At 32.7% G+C, this 20708-nt stretch overlaps 2 protein-coding genes across 2 annotated transcripts in view; one reads left to right on the forward strand and one right to left on the reverse strand.

Moving 5' to 3' along the window:
- Positions 1 to 16046, reverse strand: part of GNAT3 (G protein subunit alpha transducin 3) — a 58099-nt gene extending 42053 nt beyond the window's left edge. The window contains exon 1 of the mRNA XM_012466548.2: positions 15550 to 16046. Within this exon, the coding sequence (XP_012321971.1) occupies positions 15550 to 15667 (118 nt within the window). The 5' untranslated portion in view covers positions 15668 to 16046. The remainder of the gene's footprint in view (positions 1 to 15549) is intronic.
- CD36 (CD36 molecule (CD36 blood group)) overlaps positions 1 to 20708 on the forward strand; it is a 203395-nt gene that overhangs the window by 27506 nt on the left and 155181 nt on the right. The window lies entirely within an intron of this gene.

Raw genomic sequence — 20708 nt, forward strand, 5'->3', positions numbered from 1 at the left:
TTTCGGTATTTGTTTTTTGAGATGGAGTCTCGCTCTGTCACCCATGCTGGAGTGCAGTGGCAGAATCTCAGCTCATTGCAACCTCCACCTCCTGGGTTCAAGCAATTCTCCTGCCTCAGCCTCCTGAGCAGCTGGGATTGGCATGCACCACCACACCCGGCTAATTTTTGTGTTTTTAGTAGAGTTGGGGTTTCACCATGTTGCCCAGGCTGGTCTTAAACTTTTGGCCTCAAGTGATCTGCCTGCCTCAGGCTCCCAAAGTGCTGGGATTACAGGTGCGAGCCACCCCACATGATCCAACCTATTTAAATTTCTGACTCAACTCTTGCCCACTCGGTCTTCGTTTCCCTATTCTACCATTACTGTTTTCTAAACTCTTTTCTGCTTCTACATGCTTGCAAATACTTCATATATCATTTACAACATTTCGTATATCATTTAGAACATCTTTCATCACTGCAAGATTAATTTCACATTGCAAAGAATCTTTGTTTCATTCACTGATTTAGCCAAAGCACCTAGAACAGTGCCTAACTCAGTAGTAGAATCTTAAAAAAAACAAATGAATTCTTTGACTTGTGCTTCAGAAATGAGATTTTGTCCTTTGCACTACATATCATTTTTTTCTCACTGAAACGTTTCTTTTCTTAAGCCTTGATTAACAGATATAGCTACATCTAAATTTAATTCTATTCAGGACAATATTTTTTTTGGCCATAGCATAAATTTACATACATATGTAAATGTGTCTAGTTTCTGCAGTTGTCTGAAACAGCTGTCCACCTTATGTGATAGTGAGGAAATAGGAGTGGTAAAGCTATGGGAAATAATGTTTCATTGCCTGGTGATGATATATAGATTCTTTCCCTTGGGTAAACCTTGAGAAGACACCTCTCTATGATTTTATGCTAGTCGATTCTCCACCAAGGGTAGTGAAATAGGACAATAAAGTTGATAGATGCAAAAATCAAAGTAACTTGCTAAAATTTCTTTACATAATCAAACACAAAGTGACAGATTGGTCATAATCTCATTTAATAGAAGGCTGCGATGCCCAAGAATGAAACAGTTGAGAAGAAAATAAAATCACGTTGCCCATTTTCAGAAGACAAATGACTATATCATTTTGCATGACTGAGAGTTATTTGTTTGTGAGAGTGGCAACAGTAAATCAATGAGGTTTGCACAATAGTCTGGTTTACAGGCTTTACATAATTCACTATTTTGCTGTAGGAAGGGCATCACTTTGAAAAAAAAAGTCATCTAATACTATAAAACTGCTGGATAGGTTTTGTTTCACAATCTCTGACAACAGAACTGAATAAATGACAGAATATCTCATTTCTCACTGCCTTAAATTACAGAGCAATGGGGATGTCGAAGAAAAGTCAATGGGCTCAGTAGGAACTCCAGTACTTGCTCATGCTGGTATATTTAATGTTGCATTTTGTTCAACCAGAGTGTTCAACTAGACATGAGACAAAAGTCTCGTTTCTGAAAGTCAATTACATTTGTGTAAATGATGATATAATAGCTACAATTTCTATAATGAAGTGAAAATAATTTGGACCACTTTCTTGTAAATGAATTGTCTACCTTGAGATATTGAGCCTAATAAGAAAAAATGTGTCAGTGATTTTTCAGAATTGTACCAGCATAAGTATTATAGATAAATGTTTTATCAATTAAAAACCACCTTCAGACAGATTAAAAAATCACAACCAAATTTTATTTTATTCACTCTGTATTATTGACTAGTTGGAAATTTATCATAAATTTGTGGAAAAAGTGACTTTTAGACGATGTCAGAGTTAGTGTACATTCAGAATGGTCTTCTGTACTTCATAAATATGGCCATTCGGTAATCATACTAATGACACTAAGTTGTGGCATTTCCAAAAGTATTTCTAAGGCTCCAGGGTGTGTTAACGTATAACAATTCTTTGTAACTTAGCTGGTAAATCATGCTGTGTTTAAGGTAAGGAGAGTAGTCAATCACTTTTTTAAAAATAGCATGTACTTTTAAATGAAACTACATATTGAAAGTTAATATTTTCCCTTGAAAGTCTTTAAAAAGGTATCTGTACTATCCTTGCTCTATGTGGTGACTTCAGTCTTCTATGTAAAGGTCCAGTATAGTCAACTACAGCATTAACAGGAAGATTCCTAGAGAAAAGCCTATCTACTTAAAACCTCATTTATTGTTTGGAACTCTATTGCAAAGTTATTTCAAAAATAAATTATTGAGCCTTATTCTCACAATGATTCTAGGTCGTAGTTCACAATAACTATTTCAGTCTTGTCAGATTAGATGGTGTTACAGAGCCAAATTGAGACATTATAACAATGTGTTTACATATGCTGATGGTGTCCTGAAATAATCTCTTCCTTCCAAATTGTGGTCATCACTAATATTAGTTTTTGGGTCAAGGAGTACCAAGAGAATTTTAACAAGATATGCATTTGTTTCTTTGAAATGGTTAATGTTTCAAATAATTAAATATTTACATATGTACTTAATTCATACTTAGATATTCATAAATTAATTTTTAGTAACAATAAGGAATCTTCTTCCACGTTTTTAAATGTGAAAATATTAAAAACAATTTTAAACCTACCCAATATCTATACCTGTAACTGAACTTCGATTGAGGACACACAAGGCTTAATTGCTCATTTGGGATAACTTGTTCAAACAGGCAAAATGAGATTACAACATTCTGACTTGAAATCACATGTAAGATTTTTTTTTGTAGGTGGTCTTAAAAATCACATAATTGTACAGTAGAAAGAAATCTTAGAAATCAACCAGCTTTGCACATCTCTTCAGTCTATCCTTGAGATAAATGAATCTAGTAGAGATTATGATAATCATCCAAAGTTTCAGATCTGTCTTAAAGAAACTACATATTCTGACTCTTACTAAAGCTATGTCATATCACTTTCTTTTGAAGTAGGCACTGATAAATAGCAAAATGGTTTCAACACTTTAGAAATTATTTTAAATGTATTTATTGTAAATTAATATGACAGCAGTGTACTTTTTTTGTTTTGAGACAGAATCCAGCTCTGTTGCCCAGGCTGGAATGCAGTAGCATGTTCATGGCTCACTGCAGCCTTGGCCTCCTGGGCTCAAGCAATCCTCCTGTCTCAGTCTCCCACAGTGCTGGAATTACAAGCATGAGCCACTGCACCTGACCTTGAAAGCAGTGTACTTCCATAGACATATTGGTATTGCTGTGTCAGCTTGTCATTCATAGGTAGACTGTTGGTTTAAAAGATTTTTAAGGTAGTCTCTTTTGAACCAACTTAATTTTGTTCTACTTACTATTTTCTTTTTCATGGAGGAACACCAAAATTCTCTGTCCTGTCCACATGACAGCTCCTCACACAGCTGGATTCATGGTTGGAAAAGGGGATGGGCATAGTCATGTTTTGGAGCTAAATATGAGCTTGCACTCATCTCTGACTGTGACTAAGTGTCTTGATCAAATTCAGTCTCTCTGAAAATCAGTTTCCTCCATTATAAAATTGGGTTAAGACATAGGAGGATTAGATTACAAATATAAATTACTTAGAACATAATCTAATATATAGTGAATTCTAAGTACTTTCTATTATTAGAAGAATGTGCTCATATCCGTTTAAAGAAATACTCCAAGTATAGTATGATCCCCTCCTTTACTCCTTTTTGTGGAACATGATTTTTAGAGTATTTATCTTCTGAACCACAGCCCATACAAGAGCCAATGTCTTTCTGAAATGTGGTACTGAAAATTGTGCTGTAGATATCAGATTTACGAACAATAAGGACATTCTGACAGCAAGATCTGCCTCACTTCTGGTGCTTGTTTATAAATAAGTAATTTTTTAAATAGAGATCATGATTAGTTTGCTTCCTTTCTTTCTTTTCTTTCTTTTTGTTTTTGTAGCTTTGTCAGCTTTTTAAATTTTTGGCCTATATTTAGCTTGTAAAGTTTTTCTACTTTTTTCACATCTGCTCTTACCAAACAGATTCTCCCACAAACCACATGTATGTAATTGATTTTGAACCTCAATAAAGATATTTATTAAATTCCATTTTGCTTATTTGCAGCAAACATTTCTGTTAGTTGAGGTCATTTGGAATTCTGACTTTGTTTTGTCACTATATCCTTCCACACTGAATCTCAAGTTTGAAACGCCTGCTCTATCCACCTTCACCCAAATCCCTGACAGGATTATTGAGGAGAACAAGGTCAAGGGCAGGAAACTATGTCATTCTTTAGAGTCTGTTCTGTTAACAGGAAACCCGTTAATCAGCACAAGTCCTTGTTCACAATCTGTAGTCAACAGTGCTAAATGTTTCCCGATAGGTATGATAATTATTGAAGGTTTTCCTACCTACAGTTTATCTGGCTAAGGAAATTCTCTTCTATTTCTACTTTAATTGGTGTTTTTTAAATCAGGAATTGATAAAAGAATTTTATTTAATTATTTTTTGGCTTCTCCTGACATTGTTACGATTTTTTGTTTAATTTGATTTTCTAGTGAGTAATGTTAATTGATGTTCTAATAGTATTTCAAACATGCATTCTTGGGATAATCCCTCTTCCCCCTAAACTCCCTCCAACCTTTTTCCTTTTTGCATTTTATATATTGCTAGCATCAGTTTGCTAATATTTTGCTTTCATTTTTATATTTATGTCTGTGAGGATTATTGACCTGCCATTGTCTTTGTCAAATTTTGTTGTCAAGGTTGTTAAATAATAAATTGAAAAGAATTTCCAAAAAATGTTTATGTAATTTTGAAATGTTCTGCCCATGGGCTGTTTGATAGAATTTCCTTATAAAGCACTATGAATACATATATGCAGATAAATTTGTACATTTTCTTTTGCCAAAAAGTAACACATTTGTTTATTTTTCCCAAACTTTTTATTTTGATAATTAATTTAAAATCCTACAGTGGTTCAAGAATATAGTACTATAGAATCCTGCATTTCATACCCTTCACCTTTATGAATTAATGCTTTGTCCTGTTTGCTTTCTCTCTAATATATATGTATAAATTTACATATGCACATATAAATATATTTATATATATTGTTTTGCTGAATCTTTATGAGACATTTCACCCACAAATATTTCAAAATGTGTCTTCCAAGAATAAGGCAATTTTTCTACAAACTGAAATGCTATTCCCATGTGTAAGAAAATTTATATTAATTCAAAATGTTATCTAATACTATATACTCCATATTCAAATTTATCTGATAGGTCCAAAAAATGTTTCCCATACCTTTTTTTATTTCTTATATTCATCGTCTAGTCAAGTTTCACACTCTTTTTTGTCATTATGCTATTTAAACTCTTAATTTATAACATTTCCCTTTTAATATTTTTGTTATTTTGTTTTGTTAACCTTGGCATTTTTCTAAAGTCTAACATACTTTTCAAAATATAATATCCAATTATCTGTATTCTCTGACAACTAGATTCAATGTAAATATTTTAGATGAATACTATATAAATAATATTGTGGACTTTCAGTGTGTCATATTAGTAAACATATGGTGTCAGATATACTTGTATGACTATAAGTACCTATTTTCTGTGAGATAGAAGAAATAAGCATCTTGAATCTGTAAAATTCCTCATCAGCCAAACTAAGTATATTTCATTTATGAGAACAAATATTGTGGCTAGGTACTATCTTTTCTTCGTAATGATCTTTTATTTAGATATTCTAACTTCCAATTTTATACTTATTTTTAAATTATCTGATAATATTTATAGTAGGCACTAATATAAATATACCAACACTGTACTGTATACTTAAAAATTTGCTAACAGGGTAGATCTTATGTTAAGTGTTCTTATCATACAATAATAACAGTAAGAAGAAGATAGGAAGTAATAAGAAGACAAAGAAGTTTACTGTGCGGATTGTGATTATTTCACAGGTGTATACTTATCTCTAATCTTATCAAGTTACATTAAATATATATAGCATATACATAAAGCTACACATTAAATATGTATAGCTTTTGCATATCAATCATACCTCAATAAAGTGGTTTAAAAATGTTATATGAGCTTTTTGGATTTTGAGAAGCATTTTAAGAGATATTTCCTTTTTCCTCTCTTATTAATATACCTTTTAGGCTAAAAAATGCTAACACTAAAGTACAGAATTACATGATTTTTCCCACACTGGTCTGTTGTACATAGATATTCGTCTAAGTGTTCATTAATTGTGGGAATAGTCATGTATACTATTTTTAGTATGAATACAGTTGCAACAATGATTTTAAAAAAGATATTAGGAAACCAAACTATATTCTTAAGGTGTCATTTTCTTCTTATCTATATCATGAAAGTAATATCTATTTCATAGCATTTTCTTGTAGATTAAAATCAATAATAGAAGCAATGAATAAAGACAAAAATATGCGATTTATGCCAATAGAGATAGAACTAAAACTAAATCTTGTGACAGCATTGACCTTCGGACAATGGAGAGGGAATAGTCATAAAGAAAGGGGCTAAGGAGGATTGAAATATCAAGTGGATATAATGGGGAAGAATATAACAAGGCACCTCATGGAAAACATACAGGCCTTGGTTAATCACACGGTTTGCCTATACTCACTGGATATGTGGAAAAAGGAAAATATAAAATAAGGAAAATGGAGGATTAAATTTATCAAGCATGTAGTTCTTACTAGAGTTATCCCTCCTAATTTTCAGACTCACATGTTGATCTCATAGATACCTCCATTTGTTACTGCTAAAAAAAAAAACCCAAAAACGTAGGTTTGAATTTCCCAAATTATGACCCCTTTCCCTTTTCTCCAGTCTCATATTTGTCCTGCATTTCACATACTTGTGAATAACATAATCAACCATATCAAATTCCATCCTTAATCACTTCTCTCATTTACCATCCATGTACAGTCAGCCACCAAGTTCTGTCACTTTGTCTCCTGACATCCCTCAAATCTTATTTTCAAACTTATAATTCCTGCATTAATTCAGAATTGCATGAAGTATTTGCCTATCAGTAACAATTTTCTTCCTACATAATCTTTGAGCCATAGTATAGCCAGGGTAGTCTTTGTTTTTTTAAAAAAGCCAAGTATTATCATTTTAGTTATGTGCTTAAAAACCTATCAATGTTTTCCTATTGACTGCAGATACAAAATAAACTTCCTATGTAATAACATATAAATGACTTTCTTCTAGGTTATTTCCACATGCAAAGATATATGTATGTTCTAGCCACCATGAACAAATCACAAGAATATTTTAGATTCTGATTCTGTCATTCTTCCTTTCATCATGCATGCATCCTTTCCTGTGTCATAATTAAAGAGCAAAAGCAAAAGTTGGTATGTTCTCTGTTCTCATAGAAATTAGAATGCAGATACTAACTTAAAACTGACACATAAAAATAAAAGGTTTGCTTGGCTGTAAATGAACATTCGATATTAGGAAATCAAACTATATTCTTAAGGTGTCATTTTCTTCTTATCTGTATCATGAAAGTAATATCTATTTCATAGAATTTTCTTGTAGATTAAAGCAATAACAGAAGCAATGGATAAAGACAAAAATATGAGATTTATACCAATAGAGATAGAACTAAAACTAAATCTTGTGACAACATTGACCTTTGGACAAGGGAGAGGGACTAGTCATAAAGAAAGGGGCTAAGGAGGATTGAAATATCAAGTGGATACAATGGGGAAGAATATAACAAGGCACCTCATGGAAAACATAAAGATAAACGGGCAACAGTAAACTTGGGAAATTATTTTGAGTTCTCCCAAAGTGGGATCAGGTCACTGACAGATACAAAAAATTTTGTAAATATAGGTCAACAAATTGAGCAAAAGAAAGAATTTTAAAGTCACGTCAGTTAAGTCCTGGTATGAGGTCCTCCAAAGAGAGTATAGACTAAAACCCATAAAGTTTCAAATACAAACTGGGAAATGAATCCACTTATGGATGGAAAGAAGAAGCAAGCTTTAATGAAGACAGGAATACAGGGATATAAAAAATGAGGACTGTTTCGTTCAGACTTAGTTTAAAAGAGGAAGAGAGATTTAAGTTACTGTTGGGGGTAGAGGCTCAAGTCTGTAATTCCAGCACTTTGGGAGACCGAGACAGGCAGATCTCTTGAGCCTAGGAATTTGAGACCAGCCTGAGCAACATGGTGAAACTGTCTCTACAATAAATAAAAAATTAGCCAGGTGTGGTTGCACGTGCCTGTGGCTACTGTGGATTCTGAGGTGGGAGGATCACCTGATCCCAGGAGGTTGTGGCTGCAGTGAGATGTAATTGCAATACTGCACTCCAGCCTGGGTGACAAGACCCTGTCTTAAAAAAAAAAGGAAAAAGTTACTGAGACATGAATTTTGTGAATTGGCTATTATCAGTGCTCTGTGACAGATCATTTTTTAGTAGAGAAGAACACATATACAATTTACATTGCAATTAATGAAAGAGACTACAGAATATAAGAAAATAGAAGCAGTGAGCACAGCATCCTTTGAGAAGTATTTCAATATAAAAACATTTGAAAAGTTATCTTTATAAGGTGAATTCAAGGGTACATTGAAGTCAAATAAAGTTTTTTAGGCTGAAGAAAAGAAACATCTGTGTTTGCCATGAAGAAAGAGCTAGTAGAAAATTTTGAAGATGACAAAGTGAAAAATTATTGATGGAGCAAAATTTTTGAGATATGAAAGGTGATAGAATTTATAGCACAAAGGCTGAAACTAATCTGAAATGAAAATGGAATACTGCTTCTTTAAAACTAGTGAAAATCTGAGAATACATGAATGTTTAGTGAGATTTGCAGATGATGATTGAAATTGTTTTGTTGTATATTAGTGGTCATCGAGGGTGAGGTGGAGGGGAGATTGGAGATGAAAATGGTGCTGGAAATGTGGGACCATCTGCCTTTGGAGGATTTTAGAAGAAAATAAAGAATAAGTAAAATAATTATTAGCCCAGCTAAATTTAAAACATGATATGTGTCAGCCAGGTGACTGAAAATTATATATTGTTTTATTCTACAACATCTAGGAATGAAGGAATTAAGAATTTACAGAGGGATCAGGGTTAGATCAGCACTAAGAGCTGAACAAGCTGTTAACAGCACTACTTTCAAGAAAATCAGGTGGAAGAAGTGTATTACGACAATGGTAAATGGAGAACTTTGAGGGATTATCCAGGGTTGAGGATTTGAATGTCAATTAAGGTAGAAGATTAAGGAGGTGAAATATTCCTGAATTTTAGGAGGAGCACAGCTGAAATGGCTGGCCCTGGTAAAAAGGACATAGATTAAATCAGACAACTAATTCACTAAATATGGAAAAGTATGAGATAATAGAGTATGAAATTTCAGTTAGGGAGTGAAATTTCTAGATATCTTCAAAAAAAATTCTAACTAGTTAATTTATTCTATTGGAGTGTAAAATACTGAGGCAGGAAGGAAACCCATGACTTCCACTTTTTTATGATCAGTGGATCTAGTAATAAATAGAATGGATTTATAAATATCTTATTCAAGTTTCACCTTGAATCCTACTTCTTTAGGTTCAAATTCCACATTGATGTATTTGTACACCAGTATTTGGAGGAAAATTATTAAAAGTAATGGCAAAAACCGCAATTACTTTTGCACCAACCTAATAAATTAGGGGTATGGATTCTGAATCTGAGTCTAATACCTTAAATGGAGGTATTTATTTTATTTTATATAAAACAGATCATAGAGTCCTTACACTATCAAATGTTTCACTACCTTTCCTTTCTAACAGTGTGGAGAAGTAAATAAGTTTTGTTAACTGCTCATGTTACTTACATAAATATTTTTAAAGGTACAATGTTTGTCTTGAGTCAATAATTCAGGCTTGAATGAAAATATGTGACTATAAATATGTTCTGTGATATTACTAGAGAGCTTGTTAAACTATAGTTAGCAAGAGTCATTGTCAGCAAGACAGAATTTTCAATCTCCTTACAAATACTACCATTTGGCTAAGCGTAGACTGTTTTGCTAAATGGTTTGCCGCTTTTATGTGAGTGCCTTATGAGCCTGTTTTTAAGAAGTGCTGATCAATAGAGATGAATACATCTGAAACAATCAGTCAAATATACACAAACTATTTGTCTGAGTGCTTTTGCTTGTTGGGAAAGAGGGACATTATTGAGAGCTATTTGATGTTACCGTGGGCCATTCTGACAGATAAATGAAACATTGTAAATATTTGGCAACTATTTAATAAATTGTAAATATCCAGAACTTTCAAATTGTTGTAGTGGAAACAGTCCATTGCATTTTGGAGAAAAATTGAAACTCTCCAAGTAGGTCTTTTCTGCCTAAAATTTTCTTTCCACTTCACTGAGAAGCAGTTTTAAACATTTGCATTAAGAATATTCATACATCCCAAAGATTGGATACCTCTACAAACATAAAATAAATAAATAAATAATTTATTTAAGTTGGCAGAGAAAATAATATGTATTTGTTGTGTACAATGTGGTGTTTTGAAATATATATACATTTTGAAATAGTTAAATCTAGCTAATTAACATATGCATTACCCTGCATAGTTATTTTTGCGGTGAAAACACTTACTTACTCTCAGCATTTTTCAAGAATAAAATATAATGTCATTGACTGTAACCATTATGCCGTACACAAATAAATTATTTTATAATGTTTATAAATACATTTAAAATAAAAAAGTACTCTTGTTGGAGGAAGGAAAAACTGGTTTTAATTTGAATAAACAAAACAAAACAAAAAGTTGAAAATACCATTGGGAATATGTTTTACACATTAAGAAGATTCTTCTTTTATTACCAGTGATCAGAAGGAGACTTCTGGTTAATCCTAATGTAATTATTCCAAAGAATGTGTTTATCTGCTCCTATCCATAGACAGGCATGGGCTATGTTAGTGTAATAAAATTAAGAGTTGATGAACTTGTAATCTAATCAGTAACTCAGAAACAACTCTAGTTTCCTGGAATCTCTCCCACTCATATCTAGGGATAATTTAAAAAAAAAAAAAAAGACCAATTAAAAAGCACATATAGAATAAAAATAGTCACTTAAATTTAACCCGAGTCTTGAGTCCTCACTTCTCTTAGTTACATGTAAAAGAAAGACAAACTAAGAATAATGATACATATTTATTGAGTTTGAATTTTTTCAGATTTGGGAATCTGTTATGCCAAAGAATAAACCACATTTGTCTAGATCTTTACAAGTTACAAAACACTTGGCATCCATTATTTCTCTGAGTTTATGTGGCTAGTCTATGGTCACTCTGGGAAGTATAAAAACATTATACTTGATGAAGATATTAATAAATCAATTTCTAACTCAGATGGTTTAAAAATACATTCTGTTCTAGTGTTAAATTGTATTCTCCTCATTCTGCTCTGTGGTTAAACCTATTTAGCTAATTCTGCTGTGTAAGTTTTATTTTACCAATTATTTTATACCAAGCCTTTAGATAGAGTCAAAATCATTATAATTCTCCTACTACATACCTTCCAAAATATCTATTTGTTGAATAAGTGAAACCATTTGAAAAGTTTCAAAATGTTAACTATAATAAATATGTTACATTTGAAAATACATAGTTTTTGATCTCTAGACTCCATCCCTATTCATGTTTCTAAAAGTCGGATAGGTGGAATAATATTTTAAAACAGTAAAGCTCAGATGACATCATTAAAATAATAATAGTGTGGTGCTTACAATGTAGCACAAAGAAAAATTAGAAATAAAAGATTTTAAAATGAAAGAAAAGAACATCTATGATAAATTTTCCATTGTATTTTTGGAAATCACTAGCTGAAAGTGAAAAATTGTAGAATAAATGTTAATTATTTATAGCAGAGGGTGTTTTGAATATGAAGAAAAAGGAAGGCTAGTTGTTTCCCTATACTTTCCATGGTGTTTTAAATCTAACCAGCCCATGTGATGAAAATCTGCAAAAACACAAAGGAAACTGATGCAGCAAAATAAACTCAGACTGAAATTTGACGCAATAGGCATGAAGAGAAGAGAAAAGAAAAATGGAAACATGATCCATATTGAGATTACAATTAAATAATAGGTATTATTTTGAATAAAATACCGTTGAATGAAACGTTTATAAATAAAACTTTCAAAACAAATTTAGGTAAAAATGAGAATATTCATTAGAATTTGTTTTTCTTTTTAAAATCTGCTCCTTCTGGGATATCTTTGCAAGTGAATTTTTTTAAATGCATATGACATTATTGTCTTGATTGCAGTTATCTAATGTGCTCAGCAAGGTATGAGTCATCACCAGTGTTTCCCAGAAGCCTACTTTTTGCTAAAATAAAACACAGATTTGGCATCTGTTCTGTAATTTTACTGAAGGTCTGAAAGGTGTAATAAAAAAGGCATCTGTCTGCAAGATGATCCTTTAATTGTAAAGTAGCACTTTGAGAACTCTTCTGATTCAGTGAAATCTTGTGTTCAATAATACCAAATGGTTACATTTGCTTTACAGTACATGTTAAATTTGGAAAGTTGCTGTTATGCGTTTAAGCTTCTAGAAATTCATTAGATGAAGATCAACATACAGAAAAAAAATCTGTCAAAAGTGGTTTTAGATATCTTATTTTTGTAAATGTAGTTATTGACTCAGGTCTGGTCACTACTAAGGTTAAACTATTAGCCCCATGTGACATGCACTCATTGTCAAACTTAAAACTGTCGTTCAGACCACGCTGATGAATGAGAGCACCATTTCAATGATGGGAAAATTAAATAGATTTTACTGGTGAGGAGATTTGAGGTGGGAGAGTGGAAAGCTTTGGTTTAGTTCAGCTGAACACTTCTATAATGTCTTAATGAGGTCAACTTGAATATAAAAATTATAGTTTTGAGAATTTGAATTCAATCCAAAAACATGAGAATGAAGTAGAGTTATGTGACTGTTAGGAATTTGATAACTGTATCATCATATATAGAATTCAGATGAAATCCAGAATGGAAACTTAGTCAATTGTTTGTAATATAATTGAAATACGAACAACTTAAGAGAATTTAATTTATTTTGTATAAATAAAATGTGACAAAGGAGTTTAGGGCACATACTGTTGGAACCAAATAAATCCAAGTATTTTACTTAGTGATGATGAAACTAAATGTATAAAATTGTGATCACCTTGGGAAAGTAAAACATATAATCGTCCCACTAATTATTCTTTTATACATCTGGCACAAATGTTGCTCTTTCTTCTTGATTTAACCACCACTTAAGTCTAAAAATAATTGATATAATTTATTTTTCATTTGATAGCATTGCATACAATAAGTTGGGCCTCAGTCAATGGCTCTGTGGAGTTGTGAAATTTACTAATTCTGGAAGCCCATTTTATCAGTAGTCTGTTGATTTTCAGTTCCAAATTAAAAAAAAAAAAAATCCTCCTTTTGTCCATTGTTACATCAAACCTTTTTGATTCAATTTTCAATAATGTAATTTCAGTCATCTATACATATTCTTTTTAAACATTTTTATTTTTTTAATTGACAACATTGCATGCTTCTATTGCCTACAACACGATATGTTAAAGTACAAATACACTGTAGAATGGTTAAATCTTGCTAATTAACAAATGTATTACTTCACAGTTATCATTTCTGTGGTAAATGCACATAACACCCACGCTCTTTACATTTTTCAAGAATACAAAATATCATAATTAACTATAGTCACCTTGCTGTACAATAGATCTCTTGAAATTTATTCCTCCTATTTAACTGTGATTTTTTTTTGTCTTTAACCAACAACTCCATTTCCTCTTGTTCCCTCCAACTGCCCTATCCCCTAGAAACCACCACTCTACCTTGTTATTTTCCATTACAACTGAATCTCCAGTTGACTGGCTGCTCTGATATGCTTATCTCAAGAGTCATTGCTTTTGGCATGTTTAATAGTTTTTATCTTAATCTAAATTGTGATATTAGTTCTTTCATTTTTTAGCTTTCCATTTGTAGTTTTACAAAATAAGAGAATATATAAAAAACAGACAATTGGTATATTGAAAACACACATCTATTGAAATGTTATTTAAATATGGGGATTTTGAATGCATTTTATCACCATTCTTATGCCATCGATCTTAGTACAAGAGGAATATAAAAATGCATTTGTAGGAATGCTTGTCTTTCTCTTTCACCTTTCATTTGCTTTTCCTATGTCCATATCACTTTCAGTCTGATCAGAAACTAACAGAATTCTCTAATGTGTTAGGAAGCATATATTTCCTGGTGTCATAAGCACTTAACTCACATCTTTCTGAGTCACCAGCATCTGGATGGTTATTGACAAGTGCTGTGGGCCTGTGTGCAGGCACAGAACCTGTGTGTAAGGGGCAAGAACCTTTCCTTTCCTTTAAGGAGCAAGAGCTGGGAATCCCACAGTTGGTTTCTGAAACACTCTTGCTATTGGGAGCAAATTAGACACAATGAAGGAATACTTAAATAAATTTAAGAATTTAATTCATTTTATATTATTTAGTATTTAAGTGTTTAAATACTTAAAATATGAGGAAATTTGTTATGTGAAATATGCACAATTCTGAAATAAAATGAAGTCTTTTTATGTATAACCAAAATCAGGGAGAACGTACAACTTACTATAATTCAATCAGAATTAAGCACTTATTTTGTATTCTTCTTTATAGAGGTCATTATTTTATTTCAAAACCATATTTCTGTTTCAGTGACAGCTGCATGTAAAATGTTGATGCTTCATATAAAATGTTTTATGCTTTATAGACAAAAATCTGCATACAGGTTATTTTTATTTTTTCAATTAATTGAGCATTATTGAATTTAGAGTCAAGGTAAAACATTGTGTTGAGTTTTGAGGAAAGGAAAAATATAAAAGAGACATAAATCCTGACCTGAATGAATATATAATTGCACTAAAAGGATTTAGATAGAGTATTTTTCAAGCATACAAGCAATGCCATAGGCAGTATTAAGGAGCCTAAGTAATAGTATCAATATAATTTAAAGTACCTTATTACTCTCTAAATAACTCGACTAATTGATTTTAACAGCACAAGTAAATAGCTAACATTAACTTCAATGTCAAACAACTCAACATATTCCGTTTAAACAAAATAATATAACTCTTTATAACTTTTAATTAAAGGATTGCTTTCAGTATTAAAAAGCTGACATTCAGAAAATGATTAGAATGTAATAAAATGATAAATATATCTGATTTTTCTCTTAATAATAGTAAATCATATCGACAGAGAAATTAGCTGATAAATATTTACTTCTTTGCTAACAAAAAAAGTAATAAAACACTAAACAGAAAAATTATTAAATATTGATAAAGTGCAAATAAAGTCTGCTTAAGTTTCCAAATACATTTTCATAATAAATTTCCCACATGATAATACACTCAAAATTAAAGTTTGAGAAAAGTAAATGTATCCCAATTGAAAAAAAGTCAGGTTTTTGAGAGCAAAAGGGAAAAGACATTACCTAATAGGAGCAGCTTTACAGTTCTTGCATCTCGCTCAGCATCCTCCTGAAGCTTTTTCTCCAGTTCTTTTGATCTTTTGGCTGACTCCTTGCTCTCTGAACTAATTCCACTTCCCATCTTGTGGTAGTAGATACTTGTCGGTTTATTTGTTCAAACTTCAAATGTTGAGCACAGCTGTGGTTTGGACATAGGATGCAAGAGCAATGCTCTCCTGAAGTACCCAGCAGTCCATTCCCTAGGGCTCTACGATTCTACTTTGACTAAGAAGATGCTTTCTCATCTGTCAGCTGATCAAGTGGTAAAACCATACCACCCTCATGGAGGCTAAAGAGGAAGTTCATTATGCTTGCAAATTACATGACTGATTTGGGCACATCTTTGAAAACATGCTTATCTGCCTTAAAGAATAGTATAAAATAATGTAGAAAGTTGTCAGAGTCTATACACTAGAGATGATCTACAATAAGCAATTCAAATAGAATGTTTCTCACTACAGGGCAATTTTTATTACTGTGATTAAAAGTTACTACTAATCAGCGATGCTTACATCCCATCTTCAGATATTTGGCTCTTTGATTTCTTTATAGTCAGAATATATACATTAAGTTATCTAACTTTTATGGTCTTCTATGCTTAGATTATTATTTAAGGCTACTGAGCATTTATTAGAATCTGTCAGTGAACAAAAAATATTGTTTTCAACAATGGATACAAATACATATAGTTTTTATATCTGTACATAATATATTGCTACAAATAAAGAATTCAACACAATTTTCTTAAATTATTGATTTTAGTCTCATAGGATCCATCTCTATAAACTGAGCTTTTACCGCCTGTGAGAAAGTCAGTCCATCAACACTAATTGAGGGCCCACTTGGTGTAGACACTGAACTGTGTTCAATTTAGGCAGCGCATTAACTCTTTAGGGCCATTAAGCAACAGCTGCTGTGCTGGAGGGACTTTTATTGATTTTGTACCAAGGGAATAAAAACCAATGTTCTTTAAAACGCAGGTAATTTGATTTTTCCTACAAACTAAAAACAGTAATTACACCCAAATGTGTTCCATATCTTTCAACTACTCCAACAGATACCATGTACTTCTTGAAAATCTTCAAGATTGAGGGCAGAGATGATGTGGCACAATTTTTTATTTATATGAAGCATAAAGCGCTTGGTAGGTAGTCAATCAATATTTTCCTTATAAATCGAGTTGGTTGCCTGTGGCAGCAGATAAGTCTTTCAATGTGCATTTTGGGATTTGTGAATGTGTTTAACCAGAAAATGCTCAAATACAGTCCATCCATCCACCTGTCAGTGCTGCTCTCCTTGTGGGATCATGTGCAAAGTTTGAACAGGTGGGTTTTTACATATTCATACAACAAGAAAATAGGCTGTCAGATTAAATACATATTCCTGCTTTGTTTACTTTTTCCACATTAAAAATGTTAGGCTGAAGATACATAAACATAGTCAAAACTTCCTGAGTTCTATTCCTCCAAAGCTATATTATGATAGTATAAAGATGTGCAATGGTAGGTAGGCAAGGATTTGTGCAAATGATGTGGTATTGCTTTTACAATGCAAAGGGCCTGTCCCAAAGGAAGGAGATTTGCACTGCCCACTGCTCACCTGTGAACACAAAGTCCAAGCTGAAAGCAATGTTTAGCACGTTTCATCTCCTTTTGCCTATTGCTTTTATATAGAAACTGAATATAATAATAAACAGAATTCTTGCATGTTCCACAGCAGCAATGAACTGACAGGCTACATCATATAATTTGCATTCAAGTATAAATATACCTCATAGCTTTTTGGCAGAGATAGACCCTGGTTTTAAGAACATATGTGTTTTACTAAGGCTTCCTCATTGGATCACTAACTAAAACGGGCCAACTCAGGAGTGGAAGTGTATATTTTCTGCACTGTATAAAACGATGAACTTCCACTTTTCTGTTGTAACCAGTAATGTTCATCAACTTTATGAAATTGTCATGTTATTTTTTTCATCAGTGATTAAAGTATTCTTGACATGAAATTCTAGGTATGTCTGTGTTACAGAGAGGGAGAGCTAGAGAGAAAAGACTCTTTTCTCAGCCTTCTCCCCTGGGTGCCTGGGACACAGCATCATTAATAAGTTGGGCTTAATACAGCTGTTAGTTCATATTGCTTCACTTAGGCAAATAGCTTTCTGTACGTAAAGAAAGGAGGAAAATCAAAATGGTGAACTCCACTAGAGTGATGATAATATCTTACTAGCTTGAATGGTCTACAGTACTAATCCAAAACTATTTCTTGCCAACAAATTGAGAGGCCTGGAGGCCTTTTCTTTCTAGTGCTTAGTGACAGTATGGTTAGGATTTCTTTTCTAAAATTTTAGAGTGACTAAAAAAATAAATAAATAAAAAGCCCAATTTTAGTTTTAAATAGTGTCAGGATGTACAATTGTAGCTATTAGTCCAACAGTCACACATTTGTTTCCTCAGTCTTAAAAATAATAGCAGCATGCTTCTTTTCAATCATTAAACCCTGTTCCACGGTGACAGAAAACTGATAGAAGAGGACAACAGAAAAAAAAGAACTAAATTCCATGCTGTGACCAGAAATTTTGTTTGTTCTTGCAAACAAGAAACGTGAAGATAGCCAAAACACCAACATCATGTTAGAGCTTTATGCACATATACACACACACACACACACACACACACACACACACAAGGTCGGTACAAAAGTAATTGCGGTTTTTGCCATTTTAAAAGTAATTACAAAAACCGCAATTACTTTTGCACTAACTTAATATATGTTCCAGCTAGGAGAGATGATTGTCCTGTATACACACACTTGCACACACAGGCACACATGAAAATGTGCATGCACAAGCCCATGCACACACACAAAGAGCAAGAGATTGTGTTGGAGTGCTGTGGTCTTTTAGAAAAATGTTTGTATAATGTTTATAAACAATGTTTAAGAACATTGCTTCTTTATTGCATCACAGTAAAATTGATTTGAGAACCAATACAGAGAGTGAATCACACTTAAGCTCCAAAAGTCACCAAAATACCACAAGCATGGATGATGAGAATAAATTTTCTCTTGCTGTTTTTGGTTGGGATCTCTGTGGAATCTTCAGAAAGGAACAGTAGCCTTTAAAAAGTTTGAGTAATCACTATTTTACATTGATGATTAAACATATAGCTTGAGGTGACATGCAATTATTTGCTACCTGCTTTTAATAACCAGATTTCAATCCTTGTTTTTGGAGATGGCTCTTTTGCCAATATTGCCCGTGTTTCTACAGTCATCAAGCTGAATTTCTCGTGGAGATGTTAAATGTGGCTCACTTCAATGAGTTGGGGAATGTTACAGCTTAGAGATGTCTCATTGGCTCAGCTCCTGCTGGAAATTGCCAAAACAGGCTGTGATCTGTGTTACTCTTTATTTTGTTTCCAATCTTATAGGAGGTGTTGATTTCAGGCATTGTATCCCTAGGTGGTTTGAGTCATGGCTGCCTTAGCAATGACCTTTATCCTTGTATATTCCCATGAAAGTTGAGGCAAACCATCTCTCCTTTGCTAATGGTACTCAAATGTGCACTTCAGGGAGCTGCAAGCATAGTATTTCTTCCAGAGAGTTCATGCCTTTTGGGGCTTCCTAAGAGCAATCTTTTGAGCTTGAGGGAATAAAGCAAAGCTTACTCTTTCAAGTTAGTACATTCAGATGGTGCAATAAGTTTACATTGCCAAATTAAACAGCTTTTAGGTATTAATAGGTAACACAGATGTGTATTTTTATTCATCGAAGTTGATTTCTACCTTTCCACATGTTTTTATGAATTAGGACAGAATTTTATACATGATTATTGGATGAGAGTCACAATTGTTTCCAGGGTGCCTTTTCTTGTGTCAAATTCTGTCTCTTTTAAGAGTTTTAAAATATTGCTCTTTAACACATTTCCGTTACTAACTCCCATAATCATATTTCTCAGCAATTTCAGCCCTGATTATCGCAATAGCCTCTCACTGAGGTTTCTTTATTCTGGGCTCTACTCTAACCCAGTCCAATCTGTCTGATTGTACCAGGCTAAATTCCCTCAAAGGCAAGTTTAATTATTATTCTTTTCTGGCTGGAAAAAACGAGTGTTTCCATATTTGCTACTTCCTCCTGTTTTACTCCTGGTGCCATGTACTCAATAATATAGTTAGCACTATCTAACTATCCAAATGTATTTCCCAAGCACAGGCTGACCTCAAGGATATTGCAGATTCTGTTTCAGATCACTGTAATAAAGTGAGTATCACAGTAAAGTGAGTCACACAAATGTTTTAGTTTCCCAGGGCATACAGAAATTACGTTTATATAATACTGTAGTCTGTTAAGTATGCAATAGCCCTGTGTCTAAAAAGCAATATGCATACCTTAACAAAAAAATACTCTATTGTTAAAAATGCTAATAATCATCTGAGCCTTTAGCAATTTATAATCTTTTATAAATCACTGCAAATATTAAATAAATATTTACAGATAAACACAATATATTAAACATCAAGAGGTATAATTTCATTGGCCATTGAATATGGTTTCAATACTTTTTAAAATTAAAGTATAGGAATATTGATTACTTGGAAAACAACACAACCCTGATTTTTATATAAAACCTAATGACTTCAAGAAAATAGTTACTACTTTCTGTTGTCCTTGTTCTGTAACTTCTTAGGAGTATTTATATAGTAGTATATAAATAGTAATCTCTTTGTACATCTTCATCAGAGCTCTGGGTGACCAGGTGCATTGTCAACTTCAGTATTTTAAAAAGAATCTTCTCTTTTGAGCAGTAAGTCTCAATACTAGTCTTAGAATATTCAATAAACCAGGCTCCAAACAAATGTGCTGTCATCCAAGCTTTGTTTTTCCATTTATAGAACGCAGACAGAGCAGTTTCAGTTTTAAGGACCCTAGGATTTTTGGAATTAGCATTGACTTCAACTTAAAGTCACCAGCTCCATTAGCCCCAAAGAAGAGTGTCAGCCTGTCCTTCGAAGCTCTGAAGCCAGACATTAACTTCCCTCTCTAGCTTTGAAAGTCCTAGGGGGCATATTCTTGTAATAGGACTACTTAATGACCTAGAAAATCTGTGTTTAGTGTAGCCACCTTCA

The sequence above is a fragment of the Aotus nancymaae genome, unplaced genomic scaffold, assembly GCF_030222135.1.
Source record: "Aotus nancymaae isolate 86718 unplaced genomic scaffold, 86718_ANA_hifiasm-v0.15.2.pri h1tg000002l, whole genome shotgun sequence".
Classification (NCBI taxonomy): domain Eukaryota; kingdom Metazoa; phylum Chordata; class Mammalia; order Primates; family Aotidae; genus Aotus; species Aotus nancymaae.